Raw genomic sequence first — 22,929 nt, 5'->3', positions numbered from 1 at the left:
TCTTCCCCTTGCGGCGCCTCTTTAAGTCTTATTTGCCTCGACTCTGCTTTATTGCTTTGTCATGTTCTCTCTCCTTCTTCCCCCTTTTTCTCCTCAACACACGTTCTCTCTTCCTGACTGGCTGCCTCGCTGCCACTCCCCCCTTTTCCCTGTTTCCCATTCCCCTCGTATTCTCTCCCTCGTTTGCTTGCCCGCTCACTCATCTCTCCCGTTCCTCTCCCTCGGGTCTCCCTCTCATCTTTATAAGCAGCTTTTTGTGTGTGTGTGTGTGTGTGTGTGTGTGTGTGTGTGTGTGTGTGTGTGTGTGTGTGGCAGCTTCCCCAACAGTGTGTACACAGCGGGACAAGCCTGCCAGCGCATCCATTACACCCGCCGCTCAGAGGCAGAGAGAGGGCCGCACTCGTCCGGTGGAAGCGGCGGTGGTCGGTCACCGGGGCACAGTGGGAAAACTTCACCGGTAAACAAACCTAAATATCAATATAACCACAAAAAGGGCCCGCGGACACTGTATTTCTACCACTCCTGAGGACTGTGGGTGCAAAACCCATCGCATCCCGCACCGACCACCAGCGCCTGTACGCGCACGTGTGAGTGTGTAGGCCATCTATCACCGTGACAGGCTGGTGCGTGTTTACTTAATGATGTGGAGGTTTATTTATGAAGTGATGGCCGACGTGTGGGAGGGAGAGAAAAAAGTAAGAGAGAGCGAGAGCGAGAGAGAGACAGCCTGAGGATGTGACATTAAAATATCATCAAGGTGATGGATGTCCACACACACGCGACATTAGAGAGTCCAAAAAAAACAAAACAGCTGTGAAACGGATGACAAGTCCTATCTGGACTTGTGTGCGAGAGGTGTGTGTGTGTGTATGTGTGTGCGTGCGTGTGTGTGTTTTATAATGACTTCGAGTGTGCAGTTGCGCGAGTGGTTTTTCTGTGACTTCGCTGTTCATTAAGGTGTCACATGTGCCGCCACTGTTGTTTACGATTCACGGGGTAATGAGTTGAAGATAAGATGCATGAGTTTGTGTGTGTGTGTGTGTGTCTTTGTTACGCTGTCTGTGGAGCCACACATTACGCATGCTCAGCTGGAATGCACACGGAGTACATCGTAATACATCGTCATCATAAACATGCCATGCAATTAGCACTGCAGCATACAAAGACACGTAATGTGTCAGAGGATGTGAATAAGTGATCGGTGGTCAGTGCGTCATCTATGACCGCACGTTATTGGACGTCCAATAATGACCACGAGGGGGCAAAGAGGCCAAAAGTGTGTTTTGTCAGTAAGTTACTGAAATATCGAGCTAAAAACTATATCAAGAGTTATTCCCGACTCCTGTTATGGAACAAAGAAGCCGATAAAAAGAAACTGCTCGTGCACTTTTGTGGCCCTAATTGGCCATCAAGGCGTTACAGAGAGCCTTTCATCAGCATATAGAGAAAAATAGACAGAAAGAAGGAGACAGTGTGATTGTCATAATTACAAGTGTGACCTATCCACAGACAGGGAACATGGGGGACGGGTCAAATTAGAGACGGATAGATGGACAGGGAACATGAGAGGGAGAGAAAAGAGGAAGGGACATGAAGTTTTTTGAAGACCAGAATTCGCTGCACACACACTTAAAATGTGACACACACACACACACACACACAGACAACCCTACCTCCAGATCACGCAGATAGACGGCCCGCTGAGAGAATAAACAGAGACGTGAATAGACACGGCAACCACATGTCTTTTATCCCTGCTTTTGTTTACGTCAGCTTAGGTTAGGGTGTTACCCACAATCCTCTGGCTCACGAGAGAGAATGGGAGACACGCGCGCACTGGTCCGCTCTTTCAAATCACACAAAAGCCCACTCAGAGGGGGCGAATGGAGCTCCTGGCCTTGTGCGGAGAGCTCGGAAAGATTTCTTTTTTCTTGACTATTCAAGGATACAGAAATGCATAAAAGAGCAGCTCGATGCTGGTGTTGATGGACGAGGAGGCCGGCAGCTAAAAGGCTGATCACACAAGGCCGAAGCGAGCGAGAGAGCGTCGCGCTCGAGTGGTCTGCGTTCACGCCATCGTCGCACCGCACGGCGGGAGGAACCAGGTAAACGTGTGAAATGTCTCATTCTCATCGAATACACATCTTTCGTGTCTACTAACAACTTACCGGTCAGCTCTCTACGGGTCTGCACGACTCAGGGATTTTCATCCACAGCAGCAGTACTCGTATTTCCAGTTGCTCAAATTAAAAACAGTCTTTCAGTGTGATTTATTAAGCCATCATGTAGCGTTTCAATACTACACTCCATTGTCACGTTTTCTTTCTTTTCTGTCCCCAACATTACTGCCCAGGTGTTTTACGGTTTCTATTCTCGCTACGTGTGATTGTGAGTGGGGTGTTTCATTATCGGGGCCCCTCGGGGGAGGAACCCACCGCTGGCTATTTCTTTTTTGGTGGGGTGAAAAATAACAAATCATATCGGAGGTGGTGTGTTGCGCGTGCTGCGCTTTAATTGCATCAGAGTTTCCGTACCGACAGAGTAACCGGCCAACCGCCGGCAGAAACGCTATTGATTTCCATGGCGTGTTCGGGAGTGTACGGCGGTAAATGATACGGTTCCTCAGGCCGGATCAATACAGGTTCAGGGACATTTAGCAGGGCTGCTTGGTTAGGAGAGGCGACCGCAGTGAGATTTCAAGCCGCTGTTGTTGTTCTTGCCAAAACAAGAAAGAGAGGGAAGAGGGAACGAGGGCAGCGACACCAGAGAGGAAACTTAGGAGGAGAGAGAGAGAGAGAGAAGGTTGTGGTACAGAGCTGAAAGAAAGGGTGGAGGGAAATGTCACCGGTCTAATGGATCTCTCCGTAAACGAAATGAGGAGGCGAGCGGGCGCCGCCTCGGTGGCACGCGCTCACCTCAAAATGTTAACAAGAGAGCTGAAAATAGCCTGAGAAAAGGCACAGGGGGGAAAAACAGGCCGGGCTCTGGAGAAAAACATATATGCCTCCATTTAACATTTCAATCTTTCAAACTAGTGTCCCGTGTGGGTGCATGTGCCGTCACTCCGCGGCGTTTGGATGGACGATGAGGGCGAGGATCCATCGAGCTCCCACTGTAAGCTTATGTCCCGGCGTGCGCACTCACCCGGTGCGGGTCGTGCTCCAGGACCCTGCGGCGTTGGGCGTCAAGCTCGTCGTAGCCCGGAGCGGCTCGGGCCTGCTGGTGCTCGCGGCGCAGCCCCTGGAGACGCTGATCGCTGCGGAGAGACGGAGAGGGAGGTGTGAATAAAGGCGGGTAGAGCAGAGATTGAGGTAGACAAGGGACTCATTGCCTCGCAGTCACGTTCCACGATGAACAGTTTCATTTTCTCCACAGCCGGGAATTAGAAAGGGAAGAAAAGGCCAGGTGGAACATGACACATTCAGCTTCGCCCTTTCTTAAATCCACCCACCCTCGACAGCGCAGCGAGCCCGACAGGCCCGGCAGACAGATAATATCCACAAAGCGCTGCCTCTGAGAAGACATCGATGCCTGAACTGAACTTTCTACAGCTGACAGACAAAACCAAGGTGGGAAAAAACGGAATAAAAACATTTGATGGATGTGCCTGTCGACTCTGAAGTCGCACAGGCCGATGCAGCCAGCGCTCTACCTTGGATTGAACACCCAGACACGTTGGCGAGTCAACGAGAGAGTGACCTGAAAGGTGGAAAAACAATAAAAGAAAGAGTTAAGAACCCAGGACAGAATGGGGACAAAACGTCATCATGCTCACTGGACCTTAATGCTAGATAAGCTACACACACCTGAGCGTACAGAGCCGTGCGCACACGAACAAAGGTTTCTGCGCACGCACACACACACACACACACACGAACACACACGAAAATGGTGCGCCTGAGCGAGCACAATCCTTCAGGATGTGCTACACAAAGTACGACGCGCTGTCGTTTATCTGTGTTTACCGGCTGCACTGGAAACAGGTATCTCGTATTGACACCGATATGCCAGCCGCTCGCTATTTCGTCCTCAGGAGATAAACACTGTGTGAAAATATTCAACAGCAAAAGAGGAGCAAAGTTTCTCTTTTACCCATCCGTCAAAAAAACACACCTGGAAGAGCTAAACGGGAGGAAGGCCGACGCGTAAACACCCGCACCGCCTCCATCAAACGGGCCTCGTGCTGTCCATTCTAATGGCCTGACCCCGAGGCAGATATTGACCGAACCGGTCAGAGAGAGAGAGAGAGCGGGGTGAGAGACAGAGCAGACAGAGAGGTTCATTAGTGGAGTCCATAGCTTACATGTTTAAGTCTCTCTTGTGACCCTGCCTTTAATTAGAAAATCTGGCTGAGGCTCTGAGTGTGTGTATTTTTCTTTTCCTGCGTATACTTAACACGCAACTCAGTGGGGACAGGAGGCCGAGTCTCTCTCTCACACACACACACACACACACACACACACACACACACACACACACACACACACACACACACAGAGCTCACCGCGGGATGCTAAACTCAAAACGCTGCTCCCGCGAGGACAGAACTTCCCGGAAGTTTCCGTGTTGCTGTGAAGCACAAAGCTTCTTCTTCATGAAGATTGAATATCTGGGAGTTTGCTCATAGTCGCTGCTTTAACGTGCAGCTAATCAATACTAAACTCTGTTTCCCCCCCCCCCCCCCTGTTAAGATATTCACACTTAATCTCTTCTATTATTACATTTTTCCCCACTTATTACTTGCTGTTTATAACTCTTGCTCACCCTCGGCCGTCCAGGCTTCACACACAAAACCCTCAGAGAACGGATGCGTTTTTTCCCCTCCTCCACCGAACCCATTAGCCGATCCCTGGGCCCGTAATTAGGGCTTGCCATTATTTTTTTTTTGATTGAGCACGCCGTGTCGCTCTCCCAATGAAACGACACCGTAATTATCTGACAACGCCAAATATGATCATATTAATAGCTGCAGACGGAGGCTGATTCTGGATGAAAACACTGGAAGGGGTTTGTTGAGGAGCAGTTTGATGGGTTGACAGTCCAGGCAGGCTGCTTTCCAAACAGTGACAGGAAGAGCGAGAGAGCGTGTCTGTACGAGCACACACATTTGTCCTGTCCTATGTGTGTGTGTGTGTGTTTAGAGGGAGACAGGTAGGCTCCCCTGTTGTCATCAGCAGCTAATAACGGCTGCTGATTGCCTGTCTGCAAACCGGCGGCGACACAACACAACAGATCTGCAGTTTTCTCAATAGGACAGTGTGATGTCAGACTGATCGTCACAAGTTAGATTTTTTTTTGTTTTTGTTTCTATATGTGATGTATGGGGGGGGGGGGGGGGGGTAATATCTGATCTTCTAATATCTGATCTTATTTTGCTATATTAGCTCAACCACGGATATTGCTGCCACTTAAGTCAGACGTTCCCTTCAAGTGTCACATTTCATCCATATTTCAGAGCATCTGACTCTGCAGGCTGATCAGAGAGGAGGAGGAGGATGGAGACCGATGGGGAAGAGAGGGAGACGCAGGAGCAGGAAATGAAAGACGCGTCAGAAGACAGAATGAGAGCAAAACCAAACGGCGACTGACAAAAGTCGGGGATGGGAACTTGGAGAAGAGCGAAAGGAGGAGCGGGGGGAACTGGAGAGGGAACAAAACAACGTCTGCTGTGTGTGTGTGTGAGGGGGTGCAGCTATCCCGTGGTGTTAGCCGGTGTGGGGGAAGACTAATTAGGAAGCTTCCTATTTTTCCTCTTTGAGCTCTTCCTCAGGCAGGTGTTGCCTGACAACTAAATCCGCAACAGAAAACAGAAACTGTTGGCGGAACGAGTGAATGTTCTGCATGTGCCCAAATGGGAAGTCTCCTTACACAACATGCTGTCTGCTCCCTGTCTCTCCTCTCTATAGGGGAATAAAACCGCGTGTTCAAAATGGCGGAGGAAAAACAAAACATTCGGGACTTTTAAAAGGGAGCCGACAAATCGACAAAGAGCTTGTGAAAAAACGTTTCAGCAATTAGTCGAGGCCCGTCTGGAGTGATTTGAGATTTGGACTTTTGTCACAGTGTCAGGCAAACCTAAAGGCGTGTAATCCTGGCAGGAATGTGGGAGCACGCTCACCTTCATCTTCCTTTTCTCAGCACAATGGTGCATTTCTTTCTTTATTTTGTCGGGTGTGCAGCTCTCTCCTGAGAGCGAGAGAGAGAGTCTTTACATCTCTCTGCTTTGGCCTCTGTCTTTCCCCTCACTCCTCTTTCATCTCATCTTCCCTGTTTCTCGCTCCAGCCACACAAAGAGTGCCTTCCGGCTAACACAATTTGACAAGCATAGCTAACCTTTTTTCTCCACAGGTCAGCCTGTAGCGCGGCGCTAATCAAATGCGACGCCCATCACGGAACACACCTGCCATTGAGGGCCTAATGAAAATGTCCCACGGTAAATTAGGGAGACAGCGCTGGAGTCCGCTCATCAGGGCCTTGACGGGAGGGGAGGGGGGGGCACTAATATGTCTCAGTTGGCAAAACTAAGCAAACATAGTGGACTCAGACGCATGCACATTAGCCTCCAAAAACATTAGCATTAAGGATGTCCCTCCTGTATAATGAGCACTTTTCTCCTCAGCATCAATAAAACAGCAGAAGATGAGAGAAACCAGATATGTTGTTCCCTTGGAAACACTAAAACTTTTATATATATATATATATATATATATATATATATATATATATATATATATATATATATATATACACACATATATATATATATATATATATATATACACACACATATATATATATATATATATATATATATATATATATATATATATATACACACACACAGTAAGTAATCTTACACCTATGATTTTAGTGCAGTGATATAAAACGCACCGGACCACACACAGCATTGTTGCTAGGTTACACTGGGCTTCCTTGCTGGAGCATTACAGGTGTGTGTGTGTGTGCATCTATTTCTGACCGCGTGTGTGTATGTCTGTGTGAATGAAAGGCGCTGGGGTGTTCCAGCCTCGCGGCGGGCTCTCTCTCTGTCTGTGTGTGTGTGTTTAAACAGATGCGTGGACTTTGTGAATGAGCGCCCTCGTCCAAGCCGCAGGTGGCGGAACGGGAGGCTGGAAATAGCCGGCGATGTGCGGGCCCGGGTGAGGGCTGTGAATGGGTGCGACCACGTCTGAGGTTTAAACACTGAATGTACGTTTACTTTAGCTGAATTGTTTTGAGCTTCTGCCGTGCGACCGCCCTTTAGGGACCGTCTTTCTTCTCCCCTGGAGACGCACAAGCAGAGCTAACAAGCCAAAGGAAGGCTCCTCATCCGTCATGCCAATGCTAAAGACTATCTAACACGCATTATGAGCAAAACAGGGGAGGGAGAACGGACGAGTGACACCCGGAGAGTGTAAGAGAGAGAGAGAGAGGGGGAGAAAACAGGCTGGTAATGAAGTACCCACCACTAGTGGATGAGAGCTAAAGTGGTCGAACAGATCTGTCAGGCTGCTAGACTGTGGCTAATTATCCCTCCTCCTCTTTTGTCTGCATCCTCTCTTCTGTCACTTCTTCCCTCTCGAATTGACTCTGCCTATCTGACGCGTTTTACTCCCTCTCCATTTTGTCTCTTTCTCTGCACTCTATTCCCCTCCTTTTTCTCTTTTCCGTCCGTCCGTCCGTCCCTCCGTCTGTCCCTTCCCATCAGTCTCCTTTCCACGTCCAAACCCCTTCTATCTCTTTCTCTCTCTCTCTCTGGATGCTCTCTGTATTCTTCCTGGATGAGATTGGGTGTCGGGGGGCCTTAGTTTTTGATTTGCAAGTCAATAGTCATTTCTGTCGGAGACTTTAAATTGACGGAAGTTTTAATGTGGCCTGTCTTATTTCACACGGGAAATGGTAAATTTGCATTCGAATCCTCACCAGATTTTCTCCGGGGTTTCTTCTCTCTTGGACTAAACTCGGAGGTTTCCAAAACTTCTGCAGTAATAATACATAATACGGGAGGAGTGACGGCTCTGATGAGCAGTGTCTTTCTGTGAGCATTAACCCTTTTCTTAAACCCCGATATCATAACGAACAACAGAAATAAAACTGTGCGTAAAACACTTGAGCCCCCGCGATTCCGTATTTATAAGGCATGTGGGGAAAAAACACTTTAAAATTCAACAATGGCGACTGCAGGTCTTAGCTTCTCATCCATACTCCGTCTCTATGCAGCAAAACAATGATGTCATACATACAGAGAAGGTTTTAGGCCAAACGTAATGTTCTTGACTGGGCCACGGCCTCTCTGTCCAACTGAGCATGTGCGACAGTGCAGCGCCTGGCGGAGCATCAGCAGTGACAATGTAAATCCTCCCTCACCTGTCCGCCTGCGTTTGATGCTGGTTCTGCAGAGCCGGCGGGGGTCTGGACTTGTTGACCTTGGCGTAGAGACCGCCCAGCTCCTCGGAGGAGGCCCGGAGCGGGTTAGGCCCGCCGGCCAGCGCGGCGGGGGAGGGCGTGCGGCTGATGAGCGGCTGTGGCGAAGGCGGCTGGCGGAAGTAGTTGATGCGGGCGTAGTTGGGGTCGCTGTCGTCGTCCTCCACGTCGCGGAAGGAGGCGTCCGGAGTGACGTGGCCCGAGTGGACCTCGGCGTAGCGCGGGTCGTAGCTGTCGGAGAGGAGGCCGTTAGACACGGTTGGACACACGCATCCTTTCACTTAATCCACCCAGGTCTGATTCATACCTGTCTCGTTGGTCCTGGTTCCTGTCCAGCTCCTCTTCACTGAGGGCCTCCAGTTTGCTTTTGGAGGCTTTGGCAGCCTCTTTGCTCTTGTCGTCCTTCTTCTTACCAAATCTGGACAAAACACAGAAAAGGGACACAGATGCAACACGTCATTGTTTATTCCGATTGGTTGAGTTATCCCTGCAACTTCCTGCTCCTCTTTACAATCTTAAAAACCTCCGCCAGATAGCATCACAGGCCGTGCTTTTACTCTGAAGGCAAGATTTATGCGCATTAATGGAATCTTTTTGCAGACTTTTATGATGAAACAATAAACACGAATTGATGAAAGTGGCTCTTTAGCTCACACAACATGCAACCTTGACACACACACACACACACACACGCACACACACACACACACGCACACGCACACGCACACGCACACTCTGCTAGGGCAACTCATTCTTACTCCTGTGTGTCCATTCGTGGCTTTGCTCCATGATAGATGTGGTTATAAAGTCACAGCGGGCACTGACAATCCACAGTGTGTGTGTGTGTGTGTGTGTGTGCGTGGGCATATGAAAAAGGGGTATAGTTGTCACGCAGCATATGCAACATGAATATTTTAACGTTTTGTCGAATAAAATAGCTGTTAAAACAGTGTGCCATGTTTTTCTTGTTAACTTTGCCATAGCGACCATCATCATCATCGCTCTTATTCTTTAAAATATACTTGTCACCTCTGTTCGAGTCACAATGAAGCTCCACTTCACACATTTCAAAAAAAAAATAATGTAGCGAGACTTTTCCTCTAAATATTTCATATTCTTCTCTCTCTCCTTCACATCGTCTTTCTCACCCCTCTCTCTCTCGCTCGCCTCCTCCGTCTCACCCAACCAACCCACTTCTTCTTTTCCTGCTTCTTCTTCTCCTCTTCAGCCCTTGTTGCCTCCACCTCGCTTCCTAGAGATCACTCGCGACGGGGACAGTGTGGGCGCTGCCGCAGCGGCTTTTGTTTCTGCAAAGAATCTTCCAGGCACGCCCACATTACGCGGGGAGACGAGAACAGACTCCCAATTACTTCCCTGATGAGCATATAGAACTCAAGTTGCGTGTAGAAGACATAGCTGCGCCACTCATCTCAGTATGCGTCAACAGACAGACACGTAAATATATGATTCTCCAAAAATCCCAGGTTTATCTCGGCTTAGATGCCTGATAGATTACACACACACACACACACACACACACACACACACACACACACCCCTTCATCAACATTCAAAGGGGGCAGAGGTCCACAGTTGGACCCATCATTATATCTGCATTAATTAGGAAAGCCTCCCTTTCTCACTGCATTGTCTGCAAAGTAGATGGAAGGAAAGAGAAGGGGGGGATGCAGAATGGGTGTGGGACTCCCAATTAGAGACATGTACCTGCCATGAGGGAGGCAGTTATCCCCCCCTCTCCCATTATCTCATCCCTTCATCGCCAAAACTCCCATCTTTTTCCCACTGCGGTGAGCCAACTGTTTGGTAACGATGTCTCTTGTCTATTTCTTTTTTTCATTCCTCTCTCTCTCTCGCTCTGTCCGTCCTTTATTAAGTTCTGTCTCGTCTCAGGACGGTTTCTGCTCCGTCACTCTTTCACAAATCTGACAGTTCATTTCCTGTCAAGTGCCCGACTGTTGCTGGATAAAAAAAAAAAAAAAAAAAAACATAAAAGCTACACACAGCAATCTGGAAACCAATATATTGCACACAAGCGCAGGTGAGCGGCCACACAAGTTGCAGCAGACATCGACATCAACACGCACACACGCGCACGCACACACACACACACACACACTGTGGGGACCTGCAAAACAGTCTCATGGAACAGGACATCTCATTAACTTAGCATTATCTCCCTACACAACATCTTCTTCTTCCTCTCTCCATTTGCCTGTGATCATGGACGATGACTGCTGCCGCTTTGGACACTCAGCTAGTCGCAAAGGAAACTCGCTGAGGGAAACTGGACTGACTGTAATTACTACAGCTACTGTCATTCTCATTACTTTAAGGGAGGGAGGGGGGGGGGGGGGGGACGTGCCTGCGCTCAGTTAGCCGTGCTCTAATGAGGCTCTATATGCAACATGGAGATCACAGCCAGCCAGGGTGCTGAAGTCGCCAACCTGACCCGTGCATTTAGCCCCTCCAGAGAAAGAGAGGGGGGGGGAGCGCTCACTCCGTTAGACCAACTTATCTATTACACAACATTTTCTCAACTAACGGCATCAGACTGCTGCACACGCCGACTAAACGCTTCATCTCTGCAGACTAAACGCCGTGACATCTTTCAGGAAATCATCTCTCCGCGGGGCCGCTTTGTTTCTTTCGCCAATTGTGACAACATCTCTGACGGTGTGTGTGTGTGTGTGTGTGTTGCCCTTAATAAGCTTTCCTATCTCAGTGGGTGGCTGGGGTCGGGCATAACGAGGGCCGTGAGAACACTGTCTGGCACCGTGTGTGTGCATTTGTATGTGTGGAGGAACACGCTGCTGGTTTAAAGCGTGAATACACTTGCTCTCAAAATAGTTCTAATGTGATTAAAAAACATGATTGGACGTGGTGTGACCCCTCGAGACTTCAATCACAGCAGAGGCAGAACACAGAGATTTCTTGCAACAGGCTCGATGCGTTTTTTACGGAAGAAGAAGAAGAAGAACAGCTCAGAGCAAGTGAGAAAACTGGCCAAATATCCCCATCTGTTTTGGGGAATGAATGAAAGTGAGATACAGGCAAAAAGAAGCAGAGAGGGTGAAAAGAAGAAGGAATTAAATGAGCGCTAAACTGCCCGTCCGCCTTGCAGAATACACGAGAGACGGGAAAGAGAGGAAGAAAGAGAAGTGAGAGAAAAAGAGGAGCGAGGGATGCAGGAGCCAAAGCTCCCGTGAAAGTGCAGCCCGGCCGGGGGAGGAATAAGGAGTATAGGAGCGGTGCGGCGGCGTTCAGAGGCACGGGGAGAACAGTTAATCAGCCACGCAGAAATGTTATCGCAGTAGTTAGATTGCTCTGTATGTATTTGGAGAGGAGAGCACACATCTCAGTGGGGAGAGAGAGAGAGAGAGAGAGAGAGAGAGAGGAGGGAGACGGGTGGAGGGAGGGTGAGAGAGAAACAAGCCGAGGAGCAGACGGGGAGAGAGAAATGGGAGACGGAGAGAGAGAGAGATTAACACTATAAAGAGTTGTGATGTAACACGGAGCCTCCTTCTCCCCGTTCTGGCAACGCGGCGCTGCTTCACGGTGAGACAAGTCGGAAAATATTTCCGGCTGGAAATAGACAGAGTGACACCGGCGGCAAAAAATAGACAACAAGTGCTCTTTTAAAAGTCGGTGAGGTGGTTTCCTGGTGGAACCGGGGGATCGGGCTACGAGAAGACTGTCGCCCCAACAAGGTCGGGCCGGGTCGCTGAGCGCGTTGGATTGACAGCGCCGTCAGCCAATCCTGTGCCTCCCTGCGGAAAGGCCCCGGCCTCTGTTTCCCCCCCACTGGGCATAATTAAATCTATTCGTCAGACTTCCTCGCCCTGCCCCGCACACAATTTGGCCCAAATCAGCTCCCATTAATGGCTGATATCAGCAGTGATAGGACAAAAAAATAATAATCGAAGAAGAGGGAGAGCGCGTGAGAGATCCGCCCGGCCTTAATCGTTGTTAAAAGAGCTTCACTTAGAAGCTATTAATAATGTAGGGAGGACGATGCGGGTCGAGGATTCATCTGTTGGTTCTGGTTTTCAATCTTTTCGTGTGAATGCACAGCAGGTTGTTTCTCAGAGGAACAGAACGCTTTTCTTAATCAACGCCTGGCCAGTCCCCAAAGCGCTGATACTTCAGCCAGACAAAAGAGAGAGTGGGCAATATGAAGTTCATAGGAAAGAAGGAAGGAACTTGCGAGAGGAAGGAAAAAAGAAGAAGTGGCAAAGAGAGAGGAGGCAGGAAGGAGAGAGGGGGGGGGCAGGAAGAGGGAGGTGAGACAAAAGAGAGAGTTGGAGAAAGGAAGAACGAGGCGCGCGGCTGCATGATCTAGGAAACAGGAAAATTAGGAAGGGGACCGGAGAGAAGAAAAAAGGGAGGAGGGGAGGAAGGGAGAAAAAAAGAGAGAGGGATGAAGGTTGAGATCAAGGAGTGGATAGGAAGGGAGAAAGAGAAGGGAGACAAAGTAAGAAAAAAGACAAGCAATAGAGATGGGAGGAGAACAGAGGAGTCGAGCAGGGAGGCAAGCAAAGTCAGGGGCGAGAGAGAGCGAGAGAGAGAGAGAGAGAAGGGGGCGAGAGAGCTCCCTGCTGTGACGTCCGGGGGTCCGCCTGGTGAAATATGGGCTTCCCTGTAATTGTTTGCATCCCGACTTGTGTCATATTTCAGCAACTCCGCGCAAAAAAGCTGTCGCCACCGGCAATCCGTCTCGTCTTTCCTCTTCCATCACCGCTTCTGTAGCAGAGGGCATTCATATTTAAACGAGACCACTGGGCTGCACTCACAACACACGTCACCAAAAGGCCCGGAAGCTGTTTGGCTGCTGCGACTGCAGATTTCCGATATAAAGGGTCAATTCGCAGACTCTACACAAACAAACAGTATTTGCACGCATAATTTATGTTGGATAGATGCAGGATTCGAGGTTTTACACCCTGAACTGCTTTAGTTTTTTGTAAGAATTCCTCACATGCTTCCCAGCTGGCGGCTGGTGAAAAGGCCAGGTCAGCGCGGCTCCAGATGAGAGCCATTGGCAGACTGAAAGGTTAGACTCTGGGGCTCCTCGGGGCCCTCCGCACACCCTCGGACAAGACACACTTAACCTTCTCGGTCTGGAAAAGCAGAGGTTGCGCTCCGTGCGTGTTTAGGCGGGAGATGCGTGAGGAGGTGGAGTGCGTGTGTGTGTGTGCCATTAGACATGAAATGACAGAGGAAGCCCATCCATCACAGGCGACGTTGAAGATGACCGTACGGGACGCGACCGCCAGTCGCTTCCTGGCGCCCACGGAGCACACGTCCGAGATCAAACGCTAATCGGTCGTGACCGTTTCCCGTGGGCACATGAAGACCTTTAATTGGCCGGTGAGTGATGGGCAGTCGGCTGCTGAGCCGTCTGGCCGATACGGATGCGTCTGCGCCTCAAAGCGTCCCCCTCCCTCGGGGTCAATCCCAAATGTCATAACTCGATCGGAGCCGATGGATCGCGGGGGCCGATCGACAACAAATGGAAGTCCCGGCTCACCGTCTCATTTGATAATTACCTCATGGGCAATAATTCACCGTGCAAATGTTGGGTATCATGTTCCTCAGCTGGATGAGTCACAGACTGGTGGAAATGAAAAACAATCCCAAATGAGATCTGTGCCGTTTGACAAATGTGACGGCTACTGGAAAAACTCTAGAGGACATTAGCGAGTGATTACCGTTCCTGAAGATTGCTCCTCACATCCTCATATAATAGATAATGTGGCTGGCTGAAGAAGTTAGACTAGCGAGCGCATAATTAAACAGCACAGACCTCCACAACTTCCTGGGAAACTGTGGAGGGGCGGAGGTAAACAAGCCGTTTGAAGCCGATGAATGAAGTCATTAATTCTTCCGTCGCGGCCGAACTGCGGAGGAGTGAGTCGGCGTACCCCGCCGTAAATAAGAGAGCGCTCCGAGCCAAGCGGCGCGGCGGAAGAAGAGGGAAGGGAGGCAGGTGTAGCCAGGGCATGAAAGACGAGGAGCATAAAAAGGCCTTTCGTGTGAGAGGAGAAGGGGGGGGGGGGGTTTCAAGGGTAAGGCATGAGAGATGGAGAGAGGGAGGCCTGTTGTGACTGCCCCCTTTATCAGCTGATATATATGCATGAGGATTTCCTCATCATCCCCGCTGTCAATTCCCCATCCCTCTGATATTTGACTGACAGCTCGCATCAACACCAATAAAGCTGCACATCATTCCGGGGGAAGCTGCCCATCGCGCCGGATTGGAGGGTGGAGAGAAAAAGAAAAAAAAAGTTAATTTGTTTTTCCGCCGGCTGCCGGCGGTGATAGCGCCCCGCGACTGTTTGCCTCCACGCCGAAGTTGTAAATTTGAATTACGCCTCAATAGAGGTGGCAGGAGGCCGCTTCTGCTCTATGCGGAGGCTCATTTTCCAACGACTGGTGGAATACGTGGCAGCTTTTTTATGTTTAGGGTGTCACGGGGAGCAAATTGTGCACAAATCTGAATTATGAAAGATAGAAAATGAGACCATTCTTCGACTACTTTCTCTCTATGGAGGGGGATTCACCGCTAACACACACATTTCTAGGGGGCTGGGAGGTTTGGTGGTAATTATAATGACGGATAAACTGAAGAGCCATTAATGGCTTCAAATAACCAGAATGCAACATGAGGAAATGCACAAACGCCCGTGTATTTAATGCACGTATCCACACACGGACGACCACTTCTCCCTTTCTCTAATTGCAGGGTTAAAGCAAACAACGGATAAGAGAGGCGACGTTAACCCTCCGAGGGATTAGCATGATTGCCGGCTCCATTTCAATCATTCCAACCTCCGAACAACGCGAGCGACACCAGCGCGGCCTTCCCCGGGACCGTGTATCAGACACGGCCCTGATTCACGAGCCTGCGGGCCCGTGCGCTCCGCACATGTCAAGTGTTGCAAAGAAAGTGATTTGTGGTTCGGCATATATTATTAATGCAAAGATAAAGACATGAATGGAGATGAAGTGAGTGAGTGAGAGAGAGAGACTATCCACAGGAGTTAGGTTTGTCCCGTGTGCAAAATGTATGGCCTTATGCATATTTTACAAAAGACACTAACATTAATAAATACTCTCTTACAGACTCCACTCCGGCATTCCACATCAAGCGCAGCTAACGGACTCTAAATGCCAGATGAGGTGGCGGATCAAAGAAATCCACCGGCAGCGCGGTAACCACCGGTAACGGTGGGATTAGGTAATGCACCTCCAAATCAGCCCCATCACGGCTTAGAGTCACGGCTACACAAACATGTCACAGGGATTTCGGTACGCCTGGCAACACTTCTGACAGCCGGGGCCCGTTCAAAGAGTCGCCTACATCTGCCCTTGCTTCCTTTTTCCTTTCCTTGCTGGTCTCATGTGTCGGAAGCCACAGTCCTCGACACCGTGACAGTGATCACTGCTGTAGCCGCAAACAGGACGTGACTGGAGCAGATAAAGAAGAGAGCCCCCGGCGACAGGGGGACTACACCGGCCTTGTGCTCGTTTAATCGGCAGGAGGTCTCCGGGACCTCGCAGCACATATTAGCACTCTTAATCGTAGATAATCACGAACTTGTGTGAATTCAAGTGGGATTTGAGAGCTCATTTTGTCTAACGCGGCGTGGTAAGGAAATAGAGAGATGACTTGAGGTAAGGAAGACAGGAAGGCCTCATCATGACACTAAAAGGGGAAGGGAGCAAGTGCTCAAGGAAAGGGAAGCAAAGGAGTGTGCAACGAGAGCGGTAATCCATCAGAAATCATCCCGGCGGTGTGACAACAAGGCTTTGGTTTCTGTAGCGCACAGCTCACCGGTGACTACCTCTCAACCCCGCGCATCCTGCTGCTCCGCGATAGGACGAGAGCGGAACGGACGCCGCTAATTGGCTTGCTTCCCTGTCGGAGGACCCGGGGTAGAGGATACATATCGTGTCGCATGCGGATTTGCAAAACAGCGCATCAAAAAAAAAGAGAAAATAAAAGGGGGCGGCTTTCATGTCCCTTACATTTACAGAGGGGTGGTGGTTGGTGGTGCGCTGTCACGGCGGGACGCGTGTCGATGGCGACAGCTTAACTTTGATCCTGAGTGACTGACGGGACAGACGCGACGACGCAGAGGACAAGCTACAGACCCAAGTCTGTCAGCTGGGTCGCAGTTGCATAAGTGTGGCATGTTTAATATCACTTGGACTAAACAGGAACATGGTTATTAGGACCTTTGACCTTTTAAACACACACATCATCTCCAAAAACAACTTGTTCTTCAAATACTGCCGGCGAACTAAATATCTATGGCCGCCGAAAGGACAGGGCCCTCTTCCAACATGTGCTGCTGCTGCGCTCACTTTCACTGCGGAGGTAAATTGAGGTCACGTGTTTATAATTTGCCCTTTTCCTAATGCTGCCATTGGAGTAAAATAACATTTGAGAGCTGCAATTAGATTGAACCGCGCAATACTCCGGCTAATTAAGTCATATTTCAAGTTCAATAACGATCAAGGCGGCCAGATAAAGGCCAGGGAGGGAGAGGGCGAGAGAGAGAGAGAGGGGGAGCGAGAGAGAGAGAGAGATAATCCGGAAGCTTTTTATACGAGACTCCGTTCTATTGTTGAGGCAGAAAGGCACTCAGCCTTTGTGCTCGGATTGAACAGTGGGCTGGCTTTAAGTGTTTCTCACTGTTGTTTTTTAAACAAGAAGCCAGACATTTGCTGGTTTCGTGCTTCTTAAATGTGAGAATTTGGTGCTTTTCTTTATCTTACATGACAATAAATGGCCATGTCGGTCGGATAAACAAACCACTTGAAGACGTCACCGTGGGCTGTGGGAAATTTCTATCTCCTGACAAAATGTTATTGACAAAAACCAACTAATCAAGAGAATAACGGGCGGATTAATGGAAAATTTAAATAACGGTTCGATGCAGCCCTTAAAGAGAGTATTGAGATAAAAGGAGGAGAAAAATCCTGGCTGCAAAGCATACAGCGAGAATAAACAGGAAATGGTACTGTGTGCTCGCGGAGTATAGATGCAGAGATTACCTCCCAAACACATAAACACAATCTGTCACACAGCTAGCGGTGTCAGCTCCTACGTAGGCGTGATGTGTGTAATAAATGGAGCTATGAAGTGCATTTTACCGGGGACGTGTAGCGCTGGCTGGACTGGATTTCGTGCCGGTTTTTACTACAACCCGTGTGACACGTCTTCCCCGTGTCCTTCATCTTGGCCCTTCTCTCCACCAGCAGCCCGAACCATGTGCACATCTCTTCCATTACCGCGGTTGACACTGTGGCCGATTGGATTCTTATCGGCCATCTGGAGGGCCAGCGCGCGGCCTGCGCTATCTCTTCGCCCACAGCCTAATTGAATCTCAAGTGTTGGGAGTGCGGTGATACACTGACCACACCGTGTCACTGCCAATAGATAAGGGATCGCTGGTGGAGGATTGGACCGCCGCAATCACGATGGGGACGCGTCGATAAAGGGGCCCGACAAGCCGCTCGTGAGTTGGCGACTGTGTCGGTGGGACTTTGCTTGGATTGAGAGATAATGGATACCCTCCATTACAGCGAAGGTTGTGTTCATAGCCAATAATCCGATGCCCCGTAATCCTGCTGGCTGATTTGTTGAAACTGAACCAGGGGAAAGTAGGGCGGTTGTTTCCCATCGTCTTTGGAGCTGCTTTGCTTGATTTAAAAGAGTCACCTCGGTGGTAGAATGTTTGAAGAGGAAACGTGTGACTCGGGACTTTTAAAGAGGTTAAAGTATTAAAGGACTCCTACCTTAAGAGGCCGAATCCTTTCTTTTTGGTCTTCTTGTCCGCGTCGTCCACAGAGTCGTCCGTTTTCTTCTTCCCTTTGCTCTTCTTCTCTTTCTTCTTCCCTTTGGTTTTCTTCTTCTTCTTGCCGTCCTCCGAGTCCAGGCCCTGGCGAGAGGAGCTGCTGACGGGCGTTTCACAACCGGAGCTGTGGTCCGTCGGGTCGTCGTCTGCGGAGAGGGGCGAAGGTGCAGAGGTAAGTCATTTCGTTCGGGTGTATGCATCGCTGTGCTGTTGAAGGCACCTGTTCAGTGAGCTCGTTAGGCCTCTAATAGGCAGACTTCCTCCCAGCGCAGGGCTTAGTGTTTATTTAAAGTATCAGAAGACAGATTTGTGTGACCTGCCAAAGGCAGAAACTTGTGTAATTGTCATTCGCCGTCATAGTGAGACTTCTGCGGACGGGTCATTTTTCACACTCCAGATTCCTCCAAACACCATTAGTCAACATTCTGCATGCACTCACTCTTCCCAGCTAATGCGGGGGATAATTTCCTCAGTAATCATCACACACACACACACACACACACGCGACATCCAGCGCGTCTGTGGGTTCACAAGGTAGAGCATTGAAAATATGCTGCCGTAAGATATAAAGTTGCTCTTCCTAAATTGCTGAGTGGATAAAATCATGGAGCATTTCATTAAGGTACTCAGGCTAAGCACCGTCCCTTGGCAGGCCCCTGGCTCTTCTAGAGTGCCAGTGTGTTCCAAAGCCTGAGGGATGTGCAGGGTCCAATCGACAAAAACAAAAAAGAATACGACATCTCGGAAAGGATCTTTTAATACGGCGACAGAGAAAAGTCTCACCGTCTTCCGAGGGCCCGTCGTAGGACTTGTCGATGGCGAAGCGGAAGCTCTGGTTGCACCCGCGCCCGCGCACGATGTGCGGCCGCGGCCGGTGGAAGGGCACCTGGGCTTTGCTGCGACTCTGCTCGGCCTCCGACACGGCCGTCTGGAGGCTCTCGAGGGAGCTGGACTTCCAGAGGCCCAGGGTCGGGCCCAGCGCTCCGCCGGCCGAGGGCTCTGGGGAAACAAAAGAGACGAGAGAGAGGGGGGGTGGGGGGGGGGGCTGTGAGCGATGAGGTGGACCGATGTTGAACAGGATGAGAGGGAGAAGGGAGGGCTAAGTGATGGAGGAAGGAGATGTGCTGCCACTGATAAAAATGGGACAGAATGATTTTAAGAGACCCCGGGTATTGAGATCATAAGCTTTTAGCCAAATTTCCCCTCCCGCTTACTAAACATTATCATCCACCGCATTCATATTTCCTTATTTAAAGGGCATTCAACTTTTAAGTATGAATGCTGCCCGAAATGGAACAGAGACTCAAGTTCATTGCAGGAGAGGGAGGAGGTGGGACGAGACGTTCCACATGAGTTACGGGAGGGTACACTGGAACGGGTCCATCGGTCCATTTGTGCCCGATTACGCAGTGCACAGCGTAAAGCTATCTTATCTTTATCTTATCTTAACATGTGAGGAAAACAGCACTGAGCACTGCAAATAAAAGTTCTGAAACTATGAAGGAAAACTTATTTTAAGGCATCTTTACTAAAGCAGGACTGAAGATGAGTGGAAACTATTTAGGTAATTAATCTTATGGAGTCTGGAGTGGATCAGTGTTACAGAATATCTCAATGGTTAATTGGAATCAAGACATGCATATTTACATTTATAAAAAATAAGCAACAAGAGGAGGGGGGGAGGAAACAACGAGTGAGGTGGAGTGGGACGGCCGAGGAGCAGCACTGTGGGAACTGACAGGCTCATGCATAAAGCAAACAAATGAACTGCCATCATACTGTACTCCGGTACGGCCTCCGACTCCAGAGAGGAAGAGCGGGGAGACGGAGAGGAAAAGGGATGAAGGCCACAGCTGACTCAGCAGGGGGGGGGAGTCGCAGAGAAAAAGGGGAAGATTTTAGGGGAGCTGTGGGGTAAACAGAGAAACAGGACAGATGAGCGGAGAGAGTAAACATCACGCCAAAGTGGAATCCGCCCTGAGAGCAAAAAAAAAAAAACCCAAAATGCACCGACACCGCCCAGCTGTGTATCACAATGAAACAGCACTCTTCAAAGAAGCTACAGACGGGTAGCAAGCAGCCGGTTGTTGTTGTTGTCTGAAACTTTCCTGTCGGCATGACTTTCTCGCGTCGTGGCACTCGCTCTGCTTAAGACGTCATTTCAGAGGCTTCAAAGCTGGGGGGGGGGGGGGGGGGGGGGGGAGTGAAACTGAAGCGGGCGATAGAGGCGAAGCAGAGGGGCGGCGGTGGGAACGTAAGCGGAGCGTGGCTGCCTTTTAGTCCTAAATTGACTTTCTGAGGGGAAGTGGGATTTATGGGGAATAAGGAGTTATAAATAGAGAAGGGGGGGGGGGGGGGGGGCGCTCAGGAATAAAACGCTAAATTTGAGAAGCAGGATTTGTGTCACAAATGTAATTACGACTGTCCAGCTCGCAGCCTGATAGAATTAAGCTCCTTGCCAGCGCGCTGCTGCACTATACACAGAGAAACTCTGTGTGTGTGTGTGTGTGTGTGTGTGTGTGTGCTACAAAATGTGAGAATTTTGAAAAGGACAGAAATGTAGAAGTCCCGATACTGCCTGTATGAGATAGCGGTGTGTGTCCTTGACCGCTTTGGATGAAACAGGAGAAGAAACACTTTTCGCTGGTGTGTGCCGGTGTGTGTGTGTACGCGCGCTCATTCCATGCATGACATGGCGGCCGAGGCTGGAGGTAAATGAATAATGAGGGTTTAATAGGATGGATGAGCGGTGGAGAGGTGGCCATCATCGCCAGATCGATCCAATGGAGGGTGAAATCAGCGCTTATCACCCCGCTGTGCCAGCAGACGCTCCCTCGGACCCGTTCGTCTCACGCCCGGACCTGACTGCCGCCAGATTCAAGCCAACAGGGCCCGGACCCCCGGCGATGCCCTTCACAGCTGCAACGCTCCTCCGTCCAAGATCCTCGCTCCGTTTCGGTTTCGGAAGGAAGGTTTGGCTCGGATGGTCACTAAACTCCCAGTTGAATCATCTGTACGAAAGATGATAGACTGTGTTCGAAAATATCTGTTCTTTGAGTGCATTTAGACTTCAGAAGGGAAGTCATGTACAACTCCCAAGGTGCATTTCAGCGAGAAACATCCAATTACAGAGCTTAAACGTCTGATTCTAAATGTTACTCTTTGTAGATATCTGATAATACGTTCAGCACACAAACCAGTTCACTGTTGCATCATGGAGGAATAATTCATGTATTAAGTCACTGTTGCGTGGTATTTCGTTCCCGATTTTTGTGGCAACATAATTGAAAATGATGACCAGAAGATAAAGCTACGACACAGCACTTACTTAACTTTTGATGGAGAAGGGACTTCTGGGAAATGTGTAAGAACATAACGCCAAAAAATATGACCACTTCATCCACAGATATCCGCTCAGAGGTGCGAGCGCAGAGACACATGCACCACGACGTGCACCTGCCACACACCTCTGCATGTGATCCGTGAAAGGCTGTCGTGTCTGCTGTGGAGCAACAGCAGCCAAGCCTTTGCCTGAAACGTAGCCTTGGGGTCCCGCTGTGCCCTTCAAGGACGAACACCTCTCTCTCTCTCTCTCTCTCTCTCTCTCTCGTGTGGTAAACATAATAATCTGTCTCTGGCATGTGTGTTTTCCCACCCAAAAGAAGAAAAAAAACGTGAATGAAAGTCGCTATTCACTATTAAAACAGGATTTTGTCGTATTTATATTCAATTTGACATTGTTGCTCCAGTCAAAACACACACTCCCCCCCCCCAACATAAGCCCTGGCACACTGCTGCCCCTCCCACAGTGTCTCAGCAGGGTCTTACCACTTACCTATCAACTGGACTACAATGTGCTTCACAGCAAGCAGCTTTTGCAGCACAATGGCTGAAAGGTTGCCACAGTTACAAGCAAGTGCCCCCCCCCCCCCCTCTATCAAAACTGCTGGGGGTGGTACGGAGAAAGTGTGTGTGTGTGTGTGTGAGAGAGAAGGGTGACGGTGAGTTGCCAAGGAGACACTTTAGCAAACAGGGAAAAGGGACATAGTTCTTTAAATCGGGTACAGAGTGCACACACACACACACACACAATATGCTTACAAAAACACACATGTAAGACAAACATACTCACATACTTCCATCTAATATCCAATCTCAGGACAATAAAACCTGTAGAACAGGCTCTGACCTGCTCTGTTCTGTAAACACACACACACACACACACACACCTGTAAAAGGAAAGCCTGCTCTCAGTGTCTCCCCCTTTTCAATAAAGGTTACTGAATTGAATCCAACAGCAGCATTAAACACACTGTTACAAGGGATAGAAAGGCCCCTGCTCTGTTACACTGTTCCAGTGAAAGTCGTCTCATTCAAGAGGAGCTTTAAAAAGCCTGAATGACCAACAGACAGAACACACAAACGGTCTCTTCATAGCTCCGCCTCAGATTAAATACAGGCTTTTAAAGCTTTGTTGGAGCCAACCTGTGACAACATGCGAGACGTCTAAAGAGTAAAGGGCACGAGTGGCATGACGCAAAAAAAAGGATCCTAAATGAGTAAAATGAGCCGTGATGAGAGCTGGTCCAGTTCTCTAAACGCTAAGGAAGCTGGGAGGAAC

General features: G+C 49.4%; 1 protein-coding gene across 1 annotated transcript in view; it reads right to left on the bottom strand.

Annotated features, from left to right (window-relative positions):
• pard3ba (par-3 family cell polarity regulator beta a) overlaps window positions 1–22,929 on the bottom strand; it is a gene marked incomplete at its 5' end in the record, with an annotated part of 95,212 nt that overhangs the window by 18,918 nt on the left and 53,365 nt on the right. The window contains 5 exons of the mRNA XM_079296265.1: window positions 3,145–3,256; window positions 8,368–8,655; window positions 8,732–8,842; window positions 18,250–18,454; window positions 19,092–19,307. Of these exons, the coding sequence (XP_079152391.1) occupies window positions 3,145–3,256; window positions 8,368–8,655; window positions 8,732–8,842; window positions 18,250–18,454; window positions 19,092–19,307 (932 nt within the window). The remainder of the gene's footprint in view (window positions 1–3,144; window positions 3,257–8,367; window positions 8,656–8,731; window positions 8,843–18,249; window positions 18,455–19,091; window positions 19,308–22,929) is intronic.

This window comes from Melanostigma gelatinosum, assembly GCF_949748355.1.
Source record: "Melanostigma gelatinosum genome assembly, chromosome: 24".
NCBI lineage: Eukaryota > Metazoa > Chordata > Actinopteri > Perciformes > Zoarcidae > Melanostigma > Melanostigma gelatinosum.
This window is presented reverse-complemented; position numbering and strand designations above follow the sequence as displayed.